This window comes from Sceloporus occidentalis, unplaced genomic scaffold, assembly GCF_023333645.1.
Source record: "Sceloporus occidentalis isolate IW3139 unplaced genomic scaffold, rSceOcc1.0.p SCAF_201, whole genome shotgun sequence".
Classification (NCBI taxonomy): Eukaryota; Metazoa; Chordata; class Lepidosauria; order Squamata; family Phrynosomatidae; genus Sceloporus; species Sceloporus occidentalis.
In genome coordinates this window covers 868,003-889,014 of record NW_028317181.1, presented here as the reverse complement: position 1 = coordinate 889,014, position 21,012 = coordinate 868,003, and the positions used below count along the sequence as shown (strand labels likewise).

The 21,012-nt window shown below is 46.8% G+C and overlaps 2 protein-coding genes across 2 annotated transcripts in view; one reads left to right on the top strand and one right to left on the bottom strand.

Moving 5' to 3' along the window:
- Positions 1 to 21,012, bottom strand: part of LOC149278109 (uncharacterized) — a 705,984-nt gene that overhangs the window by 376,930 nt on the left and 308,042 nt on the right. The gene's annotated exons all lie outside the window — the stretch shown is intronic.
- The window catches only part of COL11A2 (collagen type XI alpha 2 chain), a 97,191-nt gene that overhangs the window by 6,632 nt on the left and 69,547 nt on the right, over positions 1 to 21,012 (top strand). Inside the window, exons 2-5 of the mRNA XM_089502379.1 lie at positions 7,401 to 7,568; positions 8,484 to 8,694; positions 13,180 to 13,342; positions 13,942 to 14,082. Of these exons, the coding sequence (XP_089358505.1) occupies positions 7,401 to 7,568; positions 8,484 to 8,694; positions 13,180 to 13,342; positions 13,942 to 14,082 (683 nt within the window). The remainder of the gene's footprint in view (positions 1 to 7,400; positions 7,569 to 8,483; positions 8,695 to 13,179; positions 13,343 to 13,941; positions 14,083 to 21,012) is intronic.

The following is a 21,012-nucleotide window of genomic DNA, read 5'->3' as shown; positions in this document are numbered from 1 at the left end:
TGGAGGACCAGGGTCCACTCAGTAACCCATTAGGTGGCCTTGGTTGCATTAGTTGCCCTCTCTCTGCCTCAAACAAGGACACCGCTCCTTGAATAAATCTTGCTGCAAAAAACCCAGCAGACACCAAGGACCCATTAACAACAACAACAACAACAACAACAACTTCATACTATTGTTTATAATGGGACTTAAGCATCCAGGGATTTGGTATCCATGGGGTGGTGGTCCTGGAACCAAACCCCAATGAAGACTAAGGGCCCGATGATGATGATGATGATGATGATGATGATGATGATGATGATGATGATGATTCACCTTTAGATTTAATGGGACTTGAGCATTCACAGATGTTGGTACTGAGAGCAGTCCTGGAACCAAACCCCAGCTGATACTATGGGATCATTGTAATAGTAGTAGCAGTAGTAGTACCTCATTGTAGATGATGGGACTTGGGATCCTGGAACTAAGGGCTCAACAACAACAACAACAAAAACAATCCATTGTATCTAATGGGACTTGAGCATCCATGGATTTTGGTATCCAAGCAGTAGTAGTAGTAGTAATAGTAGTAATAATAATAATGTCATAATATGCCATTGTATTTAATGGGACCTGAACATTCATGGATTTTGAATATCTGCGGATACCTTGGAAGTCATCATCATTGTCGTCGTCGTTGTCATAATATGCCATTGTATATCATGGCATGATTATCTGCTGATTTTGGTATTCACGGGGATCCTGGAACCAAACCCCAGTGGATACCCCAGAGGACCCACTGTATATCCCATGGGGCTTGGTTCCAGGACCCCAGTGGATAACAAGCACCCTGGATGCTCAGGTCCCTTTATGTACAATGTTATTATTAATTGCAGTAGGCCCTTGGTGTCTGCTGTGGTTTGGTCCCAGGACCTCTTAGTGGATACCCAAATCCACAGACGCCCAGCTCCCATCATATGCATCATAGTCAGTAATAAATAAATAAATAAATAAATAAATGGGGGGAATCAAGGTTTGCATATTGGAATTTTTGGAAAACATGGTGGACAGCAGAATAATGCCTGGGCACAGCGTCTGAGAATCATAGAATCATAGAGTTGGAAGAGACCGCAAGGGCCATCCAGTCCAATCCCATTTTGCCATGCAGGAAATCCAGATCAAAGCATCCTCGACAGATGGCCTTCCAGCCTCTGTTTGAAAACCTCCAAGGAAGGAGACTCCACTACACTCCAAGAAAGGAGTGTGTTCCACTGTTGAACAGCCCTTACTCTCAGGAAGTTCCTCCTAATGTTGAGGTGGAATCTCTTTTCCTGCAGCTTGCATCCATTGCTCCGGGTCCAAGTCTCTGGGGCAGCAGAAAACAAGCTTGCTCCCTCCACCATATGACATCACTTCAAATATTTAAACAGGGCTATCATATCACTTCTTAACCTTCTCTTCTCCAGGCTAAACATCCCCAGCTCCCTCAGTTGTTCCTCATAGGACATGGTTTCCAGACCCTTCACCATTTTAGTTGCCCTCCTTTGGACACATGGCTCCAGTTTCTCAATGTCCTTTTTGAATTGTGGTGCCCAGAACTGGACACAATATTCCAGGTGGGGCCTGACCAGAGCAGAATAGAGTGGCACTATGACTTCCCTTGATCTAGACACTAGACTTCGATTGATGCAGCCTAAAATTGCATTGGCCTTGTTAGCTGCCGCATCACACTGTTCACTCATGTTCAACTTGTGGTCTACTTGGACTCCCAGATCCCTTTCACTTGTTGTCTCATTCAGCCAGGTGTCCCCAATCCTATATCTGTGCATTTTATTTTTCTGCCCTAAGTGCAGTACCTTACATTTCTGTGTGTTGAATTTCATTTTGTTAGCTTTGGCCCAGATTTCTAGTCTATTCAGGTCATTTTCAATTTTGATTCTGGAGTATTAGCTATTCCTCCTAATTTGGTGTCATCTGCAAATTTGACACCAAATTTGAGGGTATGGCGGTGGTGGCCAAGAGTCCCCTTGGCCCCCTTGACCAGTCCCTGGTGGCCTTCTTTGGTGGCCCCTGGCCTAGGCTTGCCATGTGTCCCGAAAAACTGGGGGAATCCCAGATTGAAGGGATGTCAACAATGTTAAATGTTGAAATGTGGGGTGTATCTGTGTGTGTTTGGGGTTGTGTGTGTGTGTGTGTGTGTATACTTTTGTCCCAGTTTTGTGGAAGAGAATTATGCCAACCCTACATGGATGCCCCCAGTTTGCATCTCCAAAAGGTGGAGAGATGTGGGGATACTGGGCCCATATATATTACATGTATGATGATGGTGATGATGATGATGATGATGATGATGATGATGATGATGATGATACAGTGGTAACTCCCCATTCACTGGGTTTAGGGGTGAAGGACTCCCATAAATGTGGAAAAACCACAAATCAAAATACCACTATTCTTTTGACCAAAGACAAGACCTCTCTAGGAATCTACAGGTCCTCCAGTGCAACTCTATGGCCAACATCTGCCCAAAGTTGACCATAGACTCATGCTGGAGGACCTACAAACACCTAGAGAAGTGCTTTCTCCAAGAATCTCCAGGTCCTCCAGGGCAACTCTGGAGGGAAAACCATGTTCTATCTATGGTCATCATCTGCCAGAAATTGACCAAAGAATCACGATGGAGGTCCTACAAACACCTAGAGAAGTGTTTTCTCTAGGAACTTCTAGGTTCTCCTGCACAACTCTATGGTCAGCCTCTGGCAGAGGTGCCCTGGAGGACCTAGAGATTCCTAGAGAGGACATATCAATCAAAACCACAGAGAATCCAATCTGCAAAAGTCAAAGCTGCGAATGCAAATGGAGAGCCAGCTGTATAAAGGAATATAATAAGAATAAGAAGAATGATGCTGATGCTGATGTTCCTGGTTCCTTCTTCCAGCAAATGTCCTCTTCTGGAGGTCTGCAAAACTCATCTTTGGCTCTAAGGCCAGACTGGCGTTGTTTTGATCCGTGGGTTGACATTTGGGAGGCATCTTGGCTACTCTCTTGTCCAAAATGCAGCTGCCTGGGCATGTTTGGGGGCATGCAATACCCGCTGCCCTGGGTGCCCCCACCCCTTGACCCCTGGAGAGTGGGCCCCACTTTGCTCCAAGCCCCAGCAAGGTCTTTCGGGGGGGGGGTCCCTTGAACCCCCCAAATATCTCACCTCCCTCTCACTCAGACTTCTCTGGCTTTCCTGATGTCATCTTTTGCAAATGAGTTCCCCAGGCCTTGGCATCGCCCTTCAAGAAAGGGATTTGGAGTATGCAGTGTGCAAGGCTTGAGAGAGCCAGTTTCCCCGTCTCTGCCCCCCAACCAGCCCTGACACCCCACCTGGCAGACAAACACCCCCCACCCGGCCTGCGATGGGTCACGCCTGCATTTCCACTCTTGGGCCGACTCCTGGAAAAATGCAATTTTCCCAGCTGCAAATTCCTGGCTGGTTGCAATGGCCTTTGCAATGGGGAACAGCTGTTCCTGATGCTGGATTTTTTTTGGGGGGGATGAAGAAGTGTGGGGCAGGGAGGACCCCTGGGTTGCTTGCAAAGGGAGAGGGATGGAGGGCGAGGGGCCGGGATTCGAACTCAGGTCTCCAGAGTTATTGTTGAACCACTTCTCTTGGTGTGTTAGCTGCCTTAGGTATGTACCACATGGAGAAAAAGGATGGACTGTAAAAGGAAGAAAGGAAGGAAGATAGATAGAAACATAGATAGATAGATAGATAGATACTGAGGTGTGTTTACACTCAACCATTACAGCAGTTTCATCCCACTTTATGGAAAGCAGAGTCCAAAGGCATGGGTTTTTAGTCCCAGAGATCGGCAACCTGGCATCTCACAAGGTTGGAAAAAAGTAACTTCTCTAGGCTTTTGCATCCCCCCTTCCCCAGCCTAAGGGCAAACAAGAGGGTCCCCAGCTGGATTCCCTGCCTCTCTTTATGGGGGCAAGGTGAGGGGGAAGAGAGAGACACACGCATGTGCGTGCAAGGCGTGCGAGCGCCGTGTGAGAGCCATGCAAGGCCTGCACACATGGGAGTGTAAGGGTGGCCTCCCCTGGCCCTGGAAAGCAAAGAAAGAAGGCGCCTCCTGGCATCCTCCTGAGAGTGTGTGACGGTGTGACGGTGTGTGCAAAAGCGTGTGCTGCCCAGGATTCGAACAAAGGGCCTTTTCATCCTGCAGACAGAGGAGGGAAGGAGAGGTGGAAGGAAGGCAGCCTCCTTCTCTCGCAAGGAGAGGCCAGATCACAAGATATCTGGAAAGGGAGAAGAAATCCCACCCAGGCACCCTCCCCTCCTCCTCCGCGTTTGCCATTGCCTTCCCCTGAGGCTGAGAGAGTGTGACTTCTTGCCCAAGGTGGGCCTCATGGCTGAGCCCGGATTCGAACCCTGGTCTCTAGAGTCGTACTTCAATTCATGATGACCCTCTCGCAGGGCTGAGAGAGTGTGACTTTTGTCCACGGTCACCCAGTGGGTTTCATGACTAAGCCAGAATTCAAACCTTGGTCTCCAGAGTCATAGTCAAACTTACGATGACCCTATCGTAGGGTTTCCAGGAACTGAGAGAGTGTGACTTTGCCCATGGTCACCCAATGGGTTTCCATGGCCAAGACAGAATTCAAACCCTGGTCTCCGGACTCGTCGTTCAACGTTCAAACCACGGTGTCACCATAAGTCCGAAACAATTTGAAGGAATGAAGGTTCAGGTCCAACAGCTGTCTGAAATTCTATATGGTTTGAGCATTACTGGGCTCTGGAGACCAGGGTTCGAATCTCACTTGGCCATGGAAGCCCCCTGGGAAGTCAGACTCTCTCGGCCCCAGAGGCAAAACCCTCTGCACACTTACCAAGAAGACCCCACTGAAGGGTCTTGGCTTGAAGGTATGCAGCCTCAAACAGCAAACTTTCTATTGATCATTTGGCCCACTTCAGATACTACTACTACTAATAATAATAATGATAATAATATCATCTTTAATTTTGCTCTGGCTCCATTAACCGAGTCTGAAGTGGTTTAAGCCTCTTTTCTCCCCCATTTCATCTCCATATCTGTGGTCCTGTTCAGTGCAAATGTCCTGGGTTCGAGTTCCATCCACAGCCTCCCCAGAGGATCATGTTTTGAGGGGGATCTCTCTGTTCATGTTTAATAAATGGGGTATTAAAAACAGATACCCCTCTGCCTTCAAGGGGGCTGGTTTCAGAGGGGCTTGCTCAGTAGTGGGATATCATCATCGCTGTGGTCATCATCATCATCATCATCATCATCATCATCATCATTTATATTGCACCATCCATGTGCACAGCGCTTTACAAACAGTTGCAGAAATTAATATTAGATAATATAATGTTCAGTAATATAAAATAGTAAAGTCCGCAGTTTGGGGGTACTCCTGGATTCATCTCTGCAGTTATCATCTCAAGTGGATGCGATGGCCAGGAGTGCTTGGTACCAGCTTCGGCTGATACGCCAACTGCGCCCCTGTCTGGACCGAAAGGACTGTGAAACTGTAGTGCACGCACCGGTAACCTCTCGCTTGGACTTCTGTAATGCGCTCTACATGGGGCTACCTTTGTACCAGGTTCGGAAGCTTCAGCTAGTCCAAAACGCTGCAGCCAGACTGGTCACTGGAACTTCCAGGTCAGACCATATAACACCGGTATTAAGATCTCTACCCTGGCTGCCTATTAGCTTCTGGGCTCAATACAAAGTGTTGGTTATCACCTATAAAGCCCTATATCATGGCTTGGGCCCGAGTTACTTGAGGGAGCGCCTCTCCCCATATAGTCCGCCCCGCACTCTCAGAACATCAGGGGAAAACTTACTAGTCCACCTAAGGTGAGACTAGCAGCAACCCACCAGAGAGCATTGTCAATGACATTGTCATCGGCTGCACCAATGCACTGGAATAAACTCCCAGAAGAGCTTCGGATGAACTCCACATTGGATGCCTTCAAAAAGGCTTTAAAGACCTCCCTCTTCCGATTAGCATTTCCTCCAGACTCTTTATAGAGAATGTTTCCTCTGACAGAGATGGCTAACTACGATCGACAGATTCCATGTTTGTGTTTGTTTTATATGCTGCTTTGATTTTTATTGGTATTTAACTGTATAGAGATGTTATGATACGTGTTTTTATGATGTGTGTTTTTTAAAAACTCCGTGAACCGCTTTGATCGTTCCGGAAGAGCGCAGATAATCAAATGTACGAAAGAGGGTTGCTTTTTCCTTCCAGTTTGATTTCTGGGAGGTTTTCTGAAGGCGGTTCTTGGGTTTCGCAGCCTAACGTTGATCCTAATCTGTTTGGATTTGCTTCACCTTTTAAAAATAAAACCCCAGTAATACTGGGAAAGCAGCAGCAGCAGCACCAGGCTCTTTTAAAAAGGGCCTGTTTCGAACTCTGGCTCTTGGACGGGCGGCTGGCAGGGCTGCCCTCTTTTCAACCAGGCCTGGCTTCTCAGCCATTTATGTTGGCCCCGGCATGACATACCCTCCATGATGATGATGATGACCATAATAATGCCCTCCACCATTTTGCAGATGAAAAGTGGAAGTCGAGTGTGGTCATAGAATCACAGAACTACAGAATCCTAGAGTTGGAAGAGACCCCAAGAAGGGCCCTGATCCAGTGCAGCCCCCTTCTTCTGCCATGCAGGAACTCACAAGCAAAGCATCCCCATTGACAGATGGCCATCCAGACTCTGCTTAAAGACCTTCAAGGAAGGAGACTCCATCATTCTCTACTGAGAGAGTATATTCCACTGTCGAACAGCCCTTACTGTCAGGAAGTCCCCCTTAATGTTGAGCTGGAATCTCTTTTCCTGGAGCTTGCATCCATTGCTCCATTGTCTCCGGTTCTCTGGAGCAGCAGAAAACAAGCTTGCTTCCTCCTCAATCTGACATCCCTTCAAGTATTTAAACAGGGTTATCATATCACCTCTGAACCTTCTCTTCTCCAGGCTAAACATCCCCAGCTCCCTAAGGCTTTCCTCATAGGGCCTCATGGTTTCCAGACCCTCCACCATTTTGATGGCCCTCCTTTGGACATGATTCTCATATTTCTACGATTGTATAGCCAAACATGGCTTCTTATGTTCTTATGTCTGTGCATTTGGAGGCTGAACATCTGTCTGTTGTAGATGATTTTAGCCGCGTCCTCCATTGCGAACCAAATATTGAATGGGGAATCAGACTATATCTCCTCTGAGGTCCCCTTCTAATTTGAGTATAGGCTGATTCTATGGGAGACTGGAGGATTTTGAAGGACTGGTCATGGTGGTGGTGGTGGTATTTCGGGGTGGGGGCAGAGGTTTAATTTGAAGACACTCCCCCCCAATAATTAATGCCTGCTTATATTTTTCTCTCCCTGTCGCCCACAATCTGCTGCAGGAGACCCAGTCGATGTCTTGAAAGTCCTCCAGTTCCAGAAACAGCCCGAAGGCGTGCGCAAGACGGCCGGATTCTGCCCCAAGCGGCGCGGTGGGTCTGGCCCGGATGTGGCCTACCGGATCTCCCGCCTGGCCCAGATCAGCGCCCCCACGCGCCAGCTCTTCCCAGGTGGGTCACGTTGGTGTGTGTGTAGGTCAGTGCTTGCTGGCTTTGGTCGCATGGGACTCCATGGAACGGACACTGGCTCCGCATCCAAATTATACTTTTAATAAGTGCTTGTTCTTGGAGAAAGGCAGCCCTTATTGTTGATTATTAGTAGGGCAGGAGCCAGGAGTGTGATGCTGCAGCAAAGAAGGCAAATGCCATTTTAGCCTGTGTTAACAGAAGCGTAGTTTCCAAATTGAGGGACGTAACAGTGACATATAAATAAAATAAATACAGCTGAACATTAAGAAAACAAAAATACGCACCGCAGATGGTTTGCATTGCTGCCATAATCCTGGGATTTGTAGTTTTGTGAGCTATTTACCTGGTGCAACAGGAAACTACAAATCCCAGGATTCCATAGGATGGGGAAGCTGCCTTTGCGATTTCTGGAGTGAGGAAGAGGCACCAGCTTTTGGGAGGTGGGACATTGTACCTCCAGAACTGGGAATGTTCCTCTTTTTGGATGACAAATCCCCCAGCATTCAAAGGCATTCTGGGACTTGTAGTCCCAAAGGTACATTCTCCACTGCACCCTGGAAGAGAGGTCTGGTCTGCCACAAATGGATTGTAGTTTATTGGGGCACTAGAGCTCTCTGACAGAGAAAAAGGCTAAATATCCCAGGAAACTATAAATCCCAAAATTACGTAGCACGGAGCCATGGCAGTTAAAACAGTGCCAAACTGCCTTAGTTCTGCAGTGTGGATGCTGCCCTTGCAGAGGATGTTCCTAGGAGCGTTTGAGTAAAATTACACTTTATTGTCATTTCTTTCGTGGAGAAGACCCTCAAAGAACATCTAGTTCAACCCTGGAACTCCCAGAAGTGGGATTTGTGGAGCGCCAAGGGAAGTTACTTTTTTTGTTATTCCTTCTTCCAGGCAAATTCCCGGAGGATTTCTCCATCATGGCGCTGGTGAAGCCCAAGGCAGGACTCCAGGCCTTTCTCCTCTCCATCTACAACCAGCACGGCATCCAGCAGTTGGGACTGGAGCTCGGACGCTCCCCCGTCTTCCTCTACGAGGACCAGAGCGGACGCCCGGCCCCCGAGGACTACCCCATCTTCAAGGGGGTCAACCTGGCCGACGGCAAGTGAGTGCCTCCCATCACTCTGTCTCACGGGATCCTTGCGTTGGAAGGGACCCCCAAGGGCCATACAATCCACCCCCTTCTTCTGCCATGTAGGAATACATAGGATCCTGGAGTTGGAAGGGACCCCCAAGGCCCATCCAGTCCAAACCCCTTCTGCCATCCAGGAATACATAGGGTCCTAAGGTTGGAAGGGACCCCAAGGGCCAACCAGTCCAGCCCCCATCTTCTGCCATGTAGGAATACATGGGATCCTAGAGAAGGATGGGACACCCAAGGGCCACCCAGTCCAACCCTCTTCTTCTGCCATAAAGGAATACATAGGATCCTAGAGTAGGAAGGGACTCCCAAGGGCCATCCAGTCCAGCCCCAATCTCTGTTTTAAGGCCTCCAAAGAAAGGGAGTATCCACCAGCGTCATAAAACTGACCGACTAAGAGCCTTTCGGTGGAGTCCTTGAAGTGGGACAGAGCAGATGGGCCCTAGAGTCCCTTCGCTCTCTAGGATTCTGGGATTCTTTCGTTTTAAAGTCTACCCCGCAGAGGCCTAAATTGGCTGCATGGGTGTGTTTCTTCCTCCACCGTCAGAGGTGTTGTTGTCGTGATGTTTGGGTGTGTTTTTGCGTTCTTTGACCTGCGAAAGACATCATTTGTTGTTCCTGGAAAGTGTGGGTTTGGGAAAAACATTGCAAGAGGCAAAACATTGCAAAAAGAGAACTTTGCAGGGATTTCTTCTGAGTTCCAGAGTGTCCTCCATTCTGGGTGACCAGAGATGTCCTCCTTTCCATGATGTGTCCTCCATTCCAGCCTTATGTCTAGGAGGAATTCTAAAATGTCTTCCATTTTGATCAGGACTAAGAACCCTGAATTCACATTTATATGAGTGGGTTTTTTTAAAGCTTTGTGTGGCTATGTCCTGCATTTTCCTTGGATGCCCTCCATTTCATAGCACCTTGTCTTCCTTTGCAGTCATGATATCTAGTCACTTTTGTTGCAAAAAGGAGAGCTTGTGGATAATTGTTGTTGTTGTTGTGGCTCCTTTTGGTTAAATCCCTTCATCGTTGCAACCTGCCAGGCAAGGAGATATAGCCTGTTACAGACTGCCAAAATAAAGCTGCTTCGGGTCTCTTTGGAGGTATGCTATTTAAATTATGCATGCGTCCCAAGAATCCGGAAGCTGCACCAAAGCTGCACTCCAGTGCTTAGGAATGGAGTGTGGCTTTGGCGTGACCTCTGAACTCTTAGGACCCATGCGTCATTTAAATAGCATACCTCCATAGAGACCCGAAGCAGCTTTATTTTGGCAGTCTGTAACAGGCGTTCCTGTTTTTTGCTCTGCATTGTCTATGCCATGTTTGGCAGAACAGTATTTGAAGTGGACTACAGCTCCCAGAAGTACCAGGCATTTTGGCCGACAGCCAGGAATGATGGGAGCCGAAGTCCAAAACATCTGGAGGACTAAAGTTTGGGGAACCACTGCTCCAGAAACTGGAACCTGTGTCTGGCCAAGCAACCTCGGAAAGTGGACGAGGTGGAAGAAGTTATGAGGACGAACGCCAAACGAAGGAAGGCTGCTGCGGTTTGCTTTTGCCTGAGCCAACTGGGAAGGGCAAGGTTTCATCCCTTCTTTTTCCTTTCCATCTGCTGAGATGATGAAGAACCAACTACTTTTGCAATCTAAACTCCGTTTGCAGCAATTAGAGGAAGCTGAGGACCAAAGAGGAGGAGGAAGAGAGAGAAACCGGGACATTTTTAACAGCGGCTGAAAAAGTGGGATGGCAGAGGATTAATTTAAACTCTCCCTTGCAAATCAAGACAATCATACGGTGTGAATACTCCCCTATTTCCATGCAAAATAATCCCCTAAAATGTCCAGATGCAAAGGGAAGCCATTCAAAAAGCCCCATCTCGGCTCTGCTATTCATCCCGACAGGGCTTTCCAGACAGTCGGGAAACTGTAAACACATAAAGCAGAATATCCTTTTTTCCATCCTTGCTCCGTCCGCATTGCTGGAAAGTCCCAGCAGAGATGCGTCAAACCCTTCCCTGCCCTCCTGTTTTTGGCAGGAGGCGAAATGTCTCCTGGCAATGGCCGGCCGCACGTTTGCCCTGCAGATTCCCCAGGATCTCCGCTTCCTTTCTTGGAAGCCACCAAATTCTTAAACTCTTTTGGCTGTGTAAAAAATTGCAAAGCGAAAATCTGAGTTTGCACAGATTTAAAGCACCTGGATGCGCATCTCAAATTCATTATTCCTTGGCTCTGACTTTGGGGTTTCCTTGGCACAGAAATGTCCATTTTTCTTCTACTATGTGCATGGATTTATTTTAAAATTTTGCACCAAAAGGTCCTTCCCTGTTTCTGAACTCGGGACCTCCTTCCTCTCCTACCTTCACAATGCTGATGTCTCTTCCTCCCCAAAATATGCAAATCTTTGCTCATTACCAGCATCCTTAGCTTTAAGAGGAGAAGCTAATACTGTACTCCAGAGGATGGGATCAGAATTCAAAATGACCCTTAGGGGTCCCTTCCAAGTCTAGAATCCTATGTATTCCTGCAGGGCAGAAGGATGAGATTGGACAGCCCTTGGAGTCACCCAGCTCTATGTTGTTTGTATTCCTGCATGGCAGAAAGAGGCTGGGCTGGATGGCCCTTGGGATTCCCTTCGAATTCTAGGATCCTATGTATTCCTGCATGGCAGAAGAAGGGGCTGGACTGGATGACCTCTTGGGGATCCCTTCCAACTCTAGGATTTTGTGATTCTATGAATCTGCTGTGAGCTGTACCTCAACATTAAAAACACTATTGAAATGCCCAAACCTACCCTGGAGGCTAGGCTTCAGTATTTGAGCTAGCATTTAAGTTCGGAGTAGAACCCAGAGCAGATTCGCCATGGATCCATTGGAAATACACACAGGTGCAGCTGACCAAAAGGACCTAGAAACAGTAGTACATGCACTGTTAACCTCTCGCTTGGATTTCTGCAATGTGCTCTACATGGGGCTACCTTTGTACCAGGTTCGGAAGCTTCAGTTAGTTCAAAAGGCTGCAGCCAGTCTGGTCGCCGGAACATCCAGGGCAGACCATATAACCCCGGTATTAAAATCTCTTCACTGGCTGCCCATCAACTTCCGGGCTCAATACAAACTGTCGGTTATTACCTATAAAGCCCTACATGGCTTGGGCCCGAGCTCCTTGAAGGAGCGCCTCCTCCCACACAATCTGCCTCGCACCCTCCGAACATCAGGGAAACATCTGCTAGAGTGTCCGAGAGTGAGACTGTCAATAACTCACAAGAGATCATTTGCTTCGACAGCACTGATTCTCTGGAACAACCTCCCTGACGAAATTTGAGTCTGCCCTACTTTGGATGCCTTCAAGAAGGCTCTGGAGACATATTGATTTCGATTAGCATATCCGTCTGACTCTCTGTAGTCACTGTTCTTGATAGAATTGCATTTTATTGACTGATAGATTTTGGACTGTGTTTTTATGTATTTTAATATTTGAAGTTTATATATATATATATATATATATATATATATATATATATAAAAACTGAATGTAATTATATTCTTGATGTATACCACTTTGATCATTGGAAAAGTGGTATATAAATAAAGTTGTTTATTATTATTATTATTATTATTATTATTATTATTATTATTAAATTCTTCCTCCAGTCCCTAAATTCATAGCACCGGAGACCTGAGAGACCGAAAACCCTCCACATCTGGATTTCCTCTTTCCTTTTTGCATTCCTTTTGTCCTTTTTCTTCCGAGGCCAGAAGTGTATTTCCTAAAGACTCCACTGAAGTCCTAAGTTACTGCAAGGCCAAAGATTTTGTTTGCAGAGGGGGGGGGGTTAGTTTTGGGGAGCGCATTGGCCTCATTTCGCCCCCCTCCCAAGATACCTACAGCCAGGGATCTATTTATTCATTGCAAGGGAGGGAATAACCCTGTGGCCTTCCAGATGCTATTGGATTGCAAGTCCCATCACCCCCAACACGGGATTGCAGTCCAGCCACATCTGGAGGGCCACAGGATGACTTGCACCATTGATTTTATATTTTATCAGACAAATACCCCAATTAATTGAAATAAAAATGAGATGAAAATTGGCTCACAAACAAGAAAATTCCACCCACAGACTGGCAAACTGGAATATCTAAACGATACTGGATTTTTTCAAAGATCATCATCATCAAATATATTTTTACTTATCATGACTGCTCTTACTGTCCGTAAATTCTTGCTAATTATTACTATAATTAAAAAAATACATTGGTTAATTGGCTTTACTTACATGTTACCTTTCTCCCAGCATGAGATGCAGGGTTGATTATGGAAGGTTAAAGCAAGATGCATGAGGATAACAAGGTTTAAATGCCGCCAGGGCTCTCCTTAAAATGCTGTTGCACTTTTATTTTCCAATTTTAAATGTAAAATGAAAAATTAAAGCTTTCCTTTTCCATGGATTCCTGCTGCCCAGGTGGCACCGGGTGGCCCTCAGCGTCAGCAAGAAGCAAGTGACCCTGGTGCTGGACTGCAAGAAGAAGGCGACCCGGCCCCTGCCCCGGGGGAACCAGCCGGCCATCGACACGCGCGGCATCACCGTCTTTGGAACCCGCATCCTAGATGAAGAAGTCTTCGAGGTAGGCCTGTCTATAAAGGAGCAAAATCCATGAGAGCAGTCTTTTAAACCTGGTCTGTATCACCTCTTAAACCTGGCTAGCCTCTTCTTATAAACCTGGCTAGCATGCCCTTATAAACCTGGCTAGCCCCCCCCCCCCCTCCTTGTAAACCTGACTACCATCTCCTTATAAACCTAGCTGACGTCTCCTTATAAACTTGGCTAGCATGCACTTTTAAATTCAGCTAGCCTCCCCCTTTGGGTCTGGCTAGTATCCCCTTATAAACCTGGTTAACATCCATGTATAAACCTGGATAACATCCCTTCATAAACCTGGCTGGCATCTCCTTGTAAACCTGGAAAGCATCCCCTTATAAACCTGCCTAGTATCCTCTTCTGAACCTGGCTAGTATGCCCTTTTAAACCTGGCTAGCCTCCCCTTATAAACCTGGCCAATATCTCCCTATAAACCTTGTTATCATCCACGTATAAACCTGGATAGCATCCCCTTTTAAACCGAAGAAGCAGGGAATTTTAGCCCCTCTGCAGCAAAACTACACATCCCTAGGTCCCCCTCAGAGGCAGTCTAGGTCTCCCAGGGTCTTTCTCCTTTCCCCGCAGGGAGACATCCAGCAGCTGCTCATCTCCTCCAGCCCCCAGGCGGCCTATGACTACTGCGAGCACTACAGTCCCGAGTGCGAGGGGGCGACGACCCACAAGCCCCAAGCCCAGGAGGCCCAGCAGAGACCCACCAGGCCGCAGGTGAGAGCAGGGGGGTAGAGGCCCTCATTTGGGGGGCGGGGGGGTCTCCCCTTAATCACTTTCCATGGATTTGTTTGGTTTCGATTCGTTTGGGATTTCTAGACCGCTCTGCAGGGAAGTGGGTTGCAGACCCCCCCAAACACTATTTTATATAATTCCAAATAAAAACCAGGGGTGCATCTACTTTGCAGAAATAATGCGGTTTCTACACAGCTTTAACTACCAGGTCTCTGTCCTACAGAATTTGGTAGGAAAAGGTAAAGACTCTGCAAAACTACAAATCCCAGGATCCCATCAGACAGAGCTACAGCTGCCTTGAGTCACTATACCTGGAGAAAAGCGGGACATAAATAATAATAATAATAATAATAATAATAATAATGATGATGATGATTTATTTATAGCCCGCCCAATCACAAGGAATCCAGGCGGGTTACAACAGTAAAAATAAAGATAATAAAATAAAATGCAATAAATAAATAAAATACAATAAAATTAAAGAGAGCGAAGTGAGAACATTCACAGTTAGGCCTGATGGAAGTTGGGCCTCTCTTTTTCACTCCCTCCCAGGTCTGATGGTGATGATGATGATGACAGGATGGAGGGAGGGCTCTTCTTCTTGAGGCAAGGATTTTATTTTAATTAATTTTAATGTAATTCTTCTCATTAAATTTAAGAGAAGAATTGGTGGACAGAGTGACATAAGTCACAGTAAATGGGGAGGGGAACTAGGTTGGGAAGGCCTGCCGGAAGAGATCCGTCTTAAGAGCCTTCTTAAAGGCTGTAAGAGTAGAAATGTCACGGATCCCCTTCGGCAGGTCATTCCATGTCTTTGGAGCCGCAATGGAAAAGACCCTCTGGGTGAATGAAGTGAGCCTAGATTTTATTGGCTGAAGTAGATTCTTCCCCTTCGAGGACCTTAGAGTGCGGGACGGACAGTATGGAAGGAGGCGATCCCTTAAGTATTCTGGACCCAAGCCATGTAGGGCTTTGAAGGTAATCACCAACACCTTGGACCTTGCCCGGAAACTCATTGGCAGCCAGTGAAGGGATTTCAAAACCGGTGTTATGTGATCGGTACGACGAGAATCTCTAATTAACCTGGCTGCCATATTTTGTACAAGTTGAAGTTTCTGAACTTGGCACGAGGGTAGCCCCATGTAGAGCGCATTACAGAAGTCTAATCGAGAGGTGACCAGCGCATGTACAACTGTTTCAAGGTCTCCCTGCTCCAGGAAGGGGCGCAGCTGGCGTATCAGCCGAAGCTGATAACAAGTGCTCCTGACTGTCGCATCTACCTGAGCTGTCAGGTGAAGCGACGAGTCAAGGAGCACCCCTAAGCTGCAGACAGAGTCTTTCAGGGGAAGTGTGACCCCATCCAGAACTGGCTGACATAATTCCATACCTGGGCTTGGGTTTCCTATAGCAAGTACCTCCGTCTTACCTGGATTCAGCTTGAGTCGGTTTTCCCTCATCCAGTCCATTACCGCCCCAAGACAGGCGTTCAGAGGAGAGATGCCATCCATAGACACTGCATCAGTTTGAACATAGAGAAATATATTTGGGTGTCATCAGCGTACTGATAACATCCTGCCCCATGTCTCCGGATGATTTTTCCCAGCGGCTTCATGTAAATGTTAAACAGCATAGGAGACAATATTGCGCCCTGGGGTACACCAAATTTTATCTCTCTTTTAGAAGAGCAACTGTCTCCTAGCGCCACCATCTGGAATCTGCCTGAAAGGTAGGACCGGAACCACTGTAGAACAGTGCCTCCGATACCTAACTCTCTCAGGCGTTCCAGAAGGATACCATGGTCGATGGTATCGAAGGCCGCTGAGAGGTCTAAGAGCACCAGCAGGGTCACACTTCCCCTGTCGATGCCTAGACGGAGATCATCAACTAAGGCGACCAAGGCCGTCTCAACTCCGTATCCTGCCCTGAATCTGGTTTGAAATGGGTCCAGATAATCAGCTTCATCCAAGACTGCCTGTAGTTGATTGGCGACCGCCCTCTCAATCACCTTGCTTAAGAATGGCAACAACGAGACTGGCCTATAGTTATTTCTATCCAGAGGGTCCAGGGAGGGCTTTTTTAAGAGTGGTCTGACCACTGCCTCCTTAAGACAAGAAGGCAGGGTACCCTCCCTGAAGGATGCATTGATTATATTTTTCAGCATCAGCTTGACTATATCACCCCCCTGGACAGCCAGCCAGGATGGGCAAGGGTCAAGAGGGCAAGTCGTTTTTTTCAGACTACTAAGGAGCTTGTCCACGTCCTCAGTACTTACCGACTCAAACTGATCCAGTCTAACTGTAATGGCGGAGGCGTTGGATGCCTCTCTCATTGCTTCTGACTTAAAGTTGGCATCTAAATCAGCTCTTATCCGAGAGATTTTATCTGTGAAATAATCATTAAAAGCATTACAGTAAGCTATGGTTGACTCTAATAGAGGGTTCTGGGTGGGAGGCAGTTGTGTTAAACTCCTTACCACCCTGAACAGCTCAGCTGGACGAGATTTCACAGATGCGATAGATGCAGAGTAGAAAGATTTTTTGGCTGCATCTATCGCCATTTGATAGGACCTAAGAAAAGTCCTATGAAGTATCTTATCAGATATGAGTTGAGATTTCAGCCAACGCTTCTCTAGTCGTTGTCCAACCCGCTTCATTTGTTTAAGCTCTTCAGTGTACCAAGGGTTACGGTTTTTACTGGGTTGGAAAGGACGCTTGGGAGCAATCATGTCTATAGCTCTGGTGATGTTGTTATTCCATAAATTAACCAGAACTTCAACAGAGTCACTGGCACTGCCAACCATAGAACCCCCGAGGGCTTCTTGGAACCTAATGGGTTCCATCAGCCTTCGAGGGCGGACCATTTTAATTGGTCCTCCACCCCTAGAGGGAGGAATAGTAGTCTCCAGACCAACCTTAACCAGGAAATGATCCGTCCATGATAATGCGGAGATACTAGTTATTAAATAAATGAAATAACTAATAATAATAAATATAATAATAATAAAGTGATTTAAAAGTGATATCAAACTGCATTTATTTCTACATTGTGGATGCACCCAGAAATATCTTTTGTATGTTTTAATGTTAACTTATATAGTTTTAAATGGATGATTTTAACTGTTTTTTTTATAAAATGTCACTGTGAAGTTTGTGAGATGTTTTTAATCTTGTAATCCGCCTTGGGTCCCTTCCTGGGAGAAAGGCAGCATAGAAAACGGAATGAATAAATAGAAACCGATCTCCTTCAGGGGCCGGTGCAATCCATTTAGACCCCCTTAGTTTCTGTAAGGCCCTCCGCTCGGTCCCCGGAACCGCTTTCGATCCCGGTTGCCTTGTCCGCACTGAGTTGATTTTCCCTTTTGCTGGAGTCTGCCATTCAAAGCGTGCGTTTTTCTTTCTTTCCCAAGAAAGAAAAAAGGAGAAATCACCTCTTTTCCTCTCCTTCAGTACTCTGGTGAGGATGTGGAAGAGGACGATGGGTATTCGGACTTTTCTTACGCTCCCGGGAAGGACGGGGCAGGCACTTCCTCCTCCTGGCCACTAGGGGGAGACAGGGAGCAGGTAAGGGGAGGGGCGTCACAGGCTCCTCCCCCTCCAAACGTGTCTGTCTGTCTGTCCCTCCATTTGTCCGTCCTCGTATCCGGGAGCCCCGTCTTTGTTTTGTGGGTCTGGGACCCATCCGTTGTCCGTCCATGTCCTTCCATCCACGTCTGTCCATCTGTCCATCCATGTCCATCCGTCTTTTACGCAGCGGCTCAATAGTTGGGGCAAAATGGGGGGCAGCTGGAATGGAAAAGCCCTCTGCCTCAATTGCAGAAAGGACCAGACGTTTGGGGTCATTATGTGCCTGTCTAGATGTTGTTGGATCGCAGGTCCCATTGGCCCTTCCCAGCCACCAGAGGATCATGGGAGGTGTAAATAAGACAACAAAGCCCATGAGGATTATACGACGGGCCCCATATTTGCTGGGGTTAGGGGCACAAGACCCCCTTGAAAGTGGAAAACCTACCAATAAAAACAAAACCCCGCTATCCAGAGAACACCCCTCTAGGAATTTCTAGGTCCTCCAGAGCAACCCTATGGTCACAATCTGCCAGATATTGACCATGGAATTGTGCTGGAGGACCTACAAATGCCCAGAGAAGCATTAGGACTACAGTTCCTGCCGCAGATTGATGATGATGATAATAATAATAATAATAATAATAATAATAATAAATTCTATTTTTATCCCGCTCCTCTGCGCAACGCAACCGGAGCGGCTTACAACATTAAAATATACATTCCAATAAAAATACATTCCATGTCCCACAATCCCACCTCTCCTTGAAATACAATTAAACAGTTAATAGTTTAAAACATCTCTTTTAAAAAAAGCAAAGATTTGAGCAGTATGTTTTCTCTAGGAATCATAGCGCTGAGCGATATGCTCTCTCTCTAAAAGTCTCTAGGTCCTGCCAGACAAAAGCAGATCATGGAGTAGTCAACTTTTGGTGGATGTCGACCATAGAGTTGCACTGGAGGACCTAGAGCAGGGGTAGGCAACCTTTTTGAGCCGGGGGCCGGGTTGCTGTCCCTCAGACAACTGGGGGGGCCGAAGCCAAAAAATAAATAATTAAATAATTTTTAAAAATTTAAATAAATAAATAAACTGGGACAAATGTAAGACAAAATTTTCAAATGGTGGACACTTTCAAGTGGAGGACACGCAAAAAAATTTGCTGATTTTTTCAAAAATGTTAATATAAATGCATGTTTCTGAGGTTTCTACAGACAATTGCCCCCTTGCCTCTGCGCGCAAGAGGCCAAAGGCCCCGGCGGCAATCGGCGGCAGGACCGGGCTGGGGCCGGTCCCAAGGCCTCGCTGGGCCGCATCCGGCCCGCGGGCCGCAGGTTGCCTACCCCTGACCTAGAGATTCCTAGAGAGAACCCTTCTCTAGGCATTTTTAGGTCCTCCAACACAATTCTATGGTCAGTTTAACTGTTGATGTCGACCATAGAGTCGCACTGGAGAACCTAGAGATTCCTAGAGAGAACCCTTCTCTAGGCATTTTTAGGTCCTCCAACACAATTCTATGGTTAGTTTAACTGTTGATGTCGACCATAGAGTCGCACTAGAGAACCTAGAGATTCCTAGAGAGAACCCTTCTCTAGGCATTTTTAGGTTCTCCAACACAATTCTATGGTCAGTTTAACTGTTGATGTCAACGATAGAGTCGCACTGGAGGACCTAGGGATTCCTAGAAAGAACCCTTCTCTAGGCATTTTTAGGTTCTCCAACACAATTCTATGGTCAGTTTAACTGTTGATGTCAACGATAGAGTCGCACTGGAGGACCTAGGGATTCCTAGAAAGAACCCTTCTCTAGGCATTTTTAGGTTCTCCAACACAATTCTATGGTCAGTTTAACTGTTGATGTCAACGATAGAGTCGCACTGGAGGACCTAGGGATTCCTAGAGAGGTGTTCTCAGTGTTTTATTTTTTAAATGTGTTTTTTTTCACCACTTTCCTGAGGTTCCTGCGCCTCCGAAATGTGGAAACATTATTGCTTTGTGCTATGACCGCCAGGTTTGGCACGGCTTTAACTTGTCTGGCTCAAGGCTATGGAATTCTGGGAGTTGGAGTATGTTGTGGGGTCCAGAGCAAAGCTCCACTCTGGACCCCACAACATACTCCAACTCCCAGAATTCCATAGCCTTGAGCCAGACAAGTTAAAGCTGTGCCAAACCGGGTTATTTCTCCAGTGTGGATGCACAGCGCGGTCCCTTCAATGAATGGAGGGTGTGTTTTTTGCCTGCCGTCGGGTTTCGCTCCGGCTGCCTTGGCTCAGGAACCGTCTGCTCGTTCATCATGCGCTTTATGTGCAGCCGCTCGTTTCAACAGTATTCCTTTTCAGGTCTGAAAAAGAGGGTTTTTGCGCCCACCGTTTCTCCTATTTGCAGCCAGAGGAGGAATGTTCTGTTATTTCATTTATATCTAAACGGCTCCATCGTTTTGACTACTTCTCTGTGGCCTTTTCGGCTTGCGATGGCTGGCTTGTCTGGACACACAAGGAATTCCCAGTGACACAAGCACACATGGGCACATGGTTGTGGGATGTCAATGAGAAATGCACATACACATTTGTGGCTGCTGCAAATAGTTCGCCTAACTGTACATTTATTTATTTGAAGGATTTGTATCCCACCTTTCTCTCACAATGGGATTCAAGGCGGGTTGCTGTGATTTTGCGGAGCGTTTAGCACAACAAATTGCCCCGAAATAAGAGGACGATGGATGGGGAGGAAAAAAAAGGATGGCCCTTGATTTGGGAGCCATCGCCGCTGTGGTCACTGCTATTGGGTGACCAGATGTCTTCATTGCAAAGGAGGACGAGGCACCGTAAAATGTAGGACATTCAGGAAAAAGGGAAGGCATTGCAAAATAAAAGCTTAACAACACTCCTGTTAAATATGGTCAGCCCTCCGCGTTTGCTGATTTGATTAATATGTTCTCTCTAGGAATCAGTAGGTCCTCCAAAGAAGGACGTTGACCATAGAGAGGTGCTGGGGGAGCTAGAGGTTACTAGAGAAAACACCTCTCTGGGCATTTGTAGGTCTTCCAACATGATCCTTTGGTCAAACTCTGGCAGATGTTGACCACAGAGTTGCTTTGGAGGACCTTGAGATTCCTAGAGAGAAACTTCTTTAGCCATTGATAGGTCCTCTAGCATGAGTCTGGTCAAATTCTGGCAGATATTGACCATAAGGTTCTGGTGGAGGACCTAGGGATTCCTAGAGAGGTATTCTTTCAAGTTTAAAAAGTAGTGTGTTTTTTCATTTGCCGTTTCCCCATTTTCACGGGGGTCCCGTGACTCTAACTCCAGCGAGTGTGGCGGGCCTACTGTATAATCTCATGCGTAGTCATGCTCAA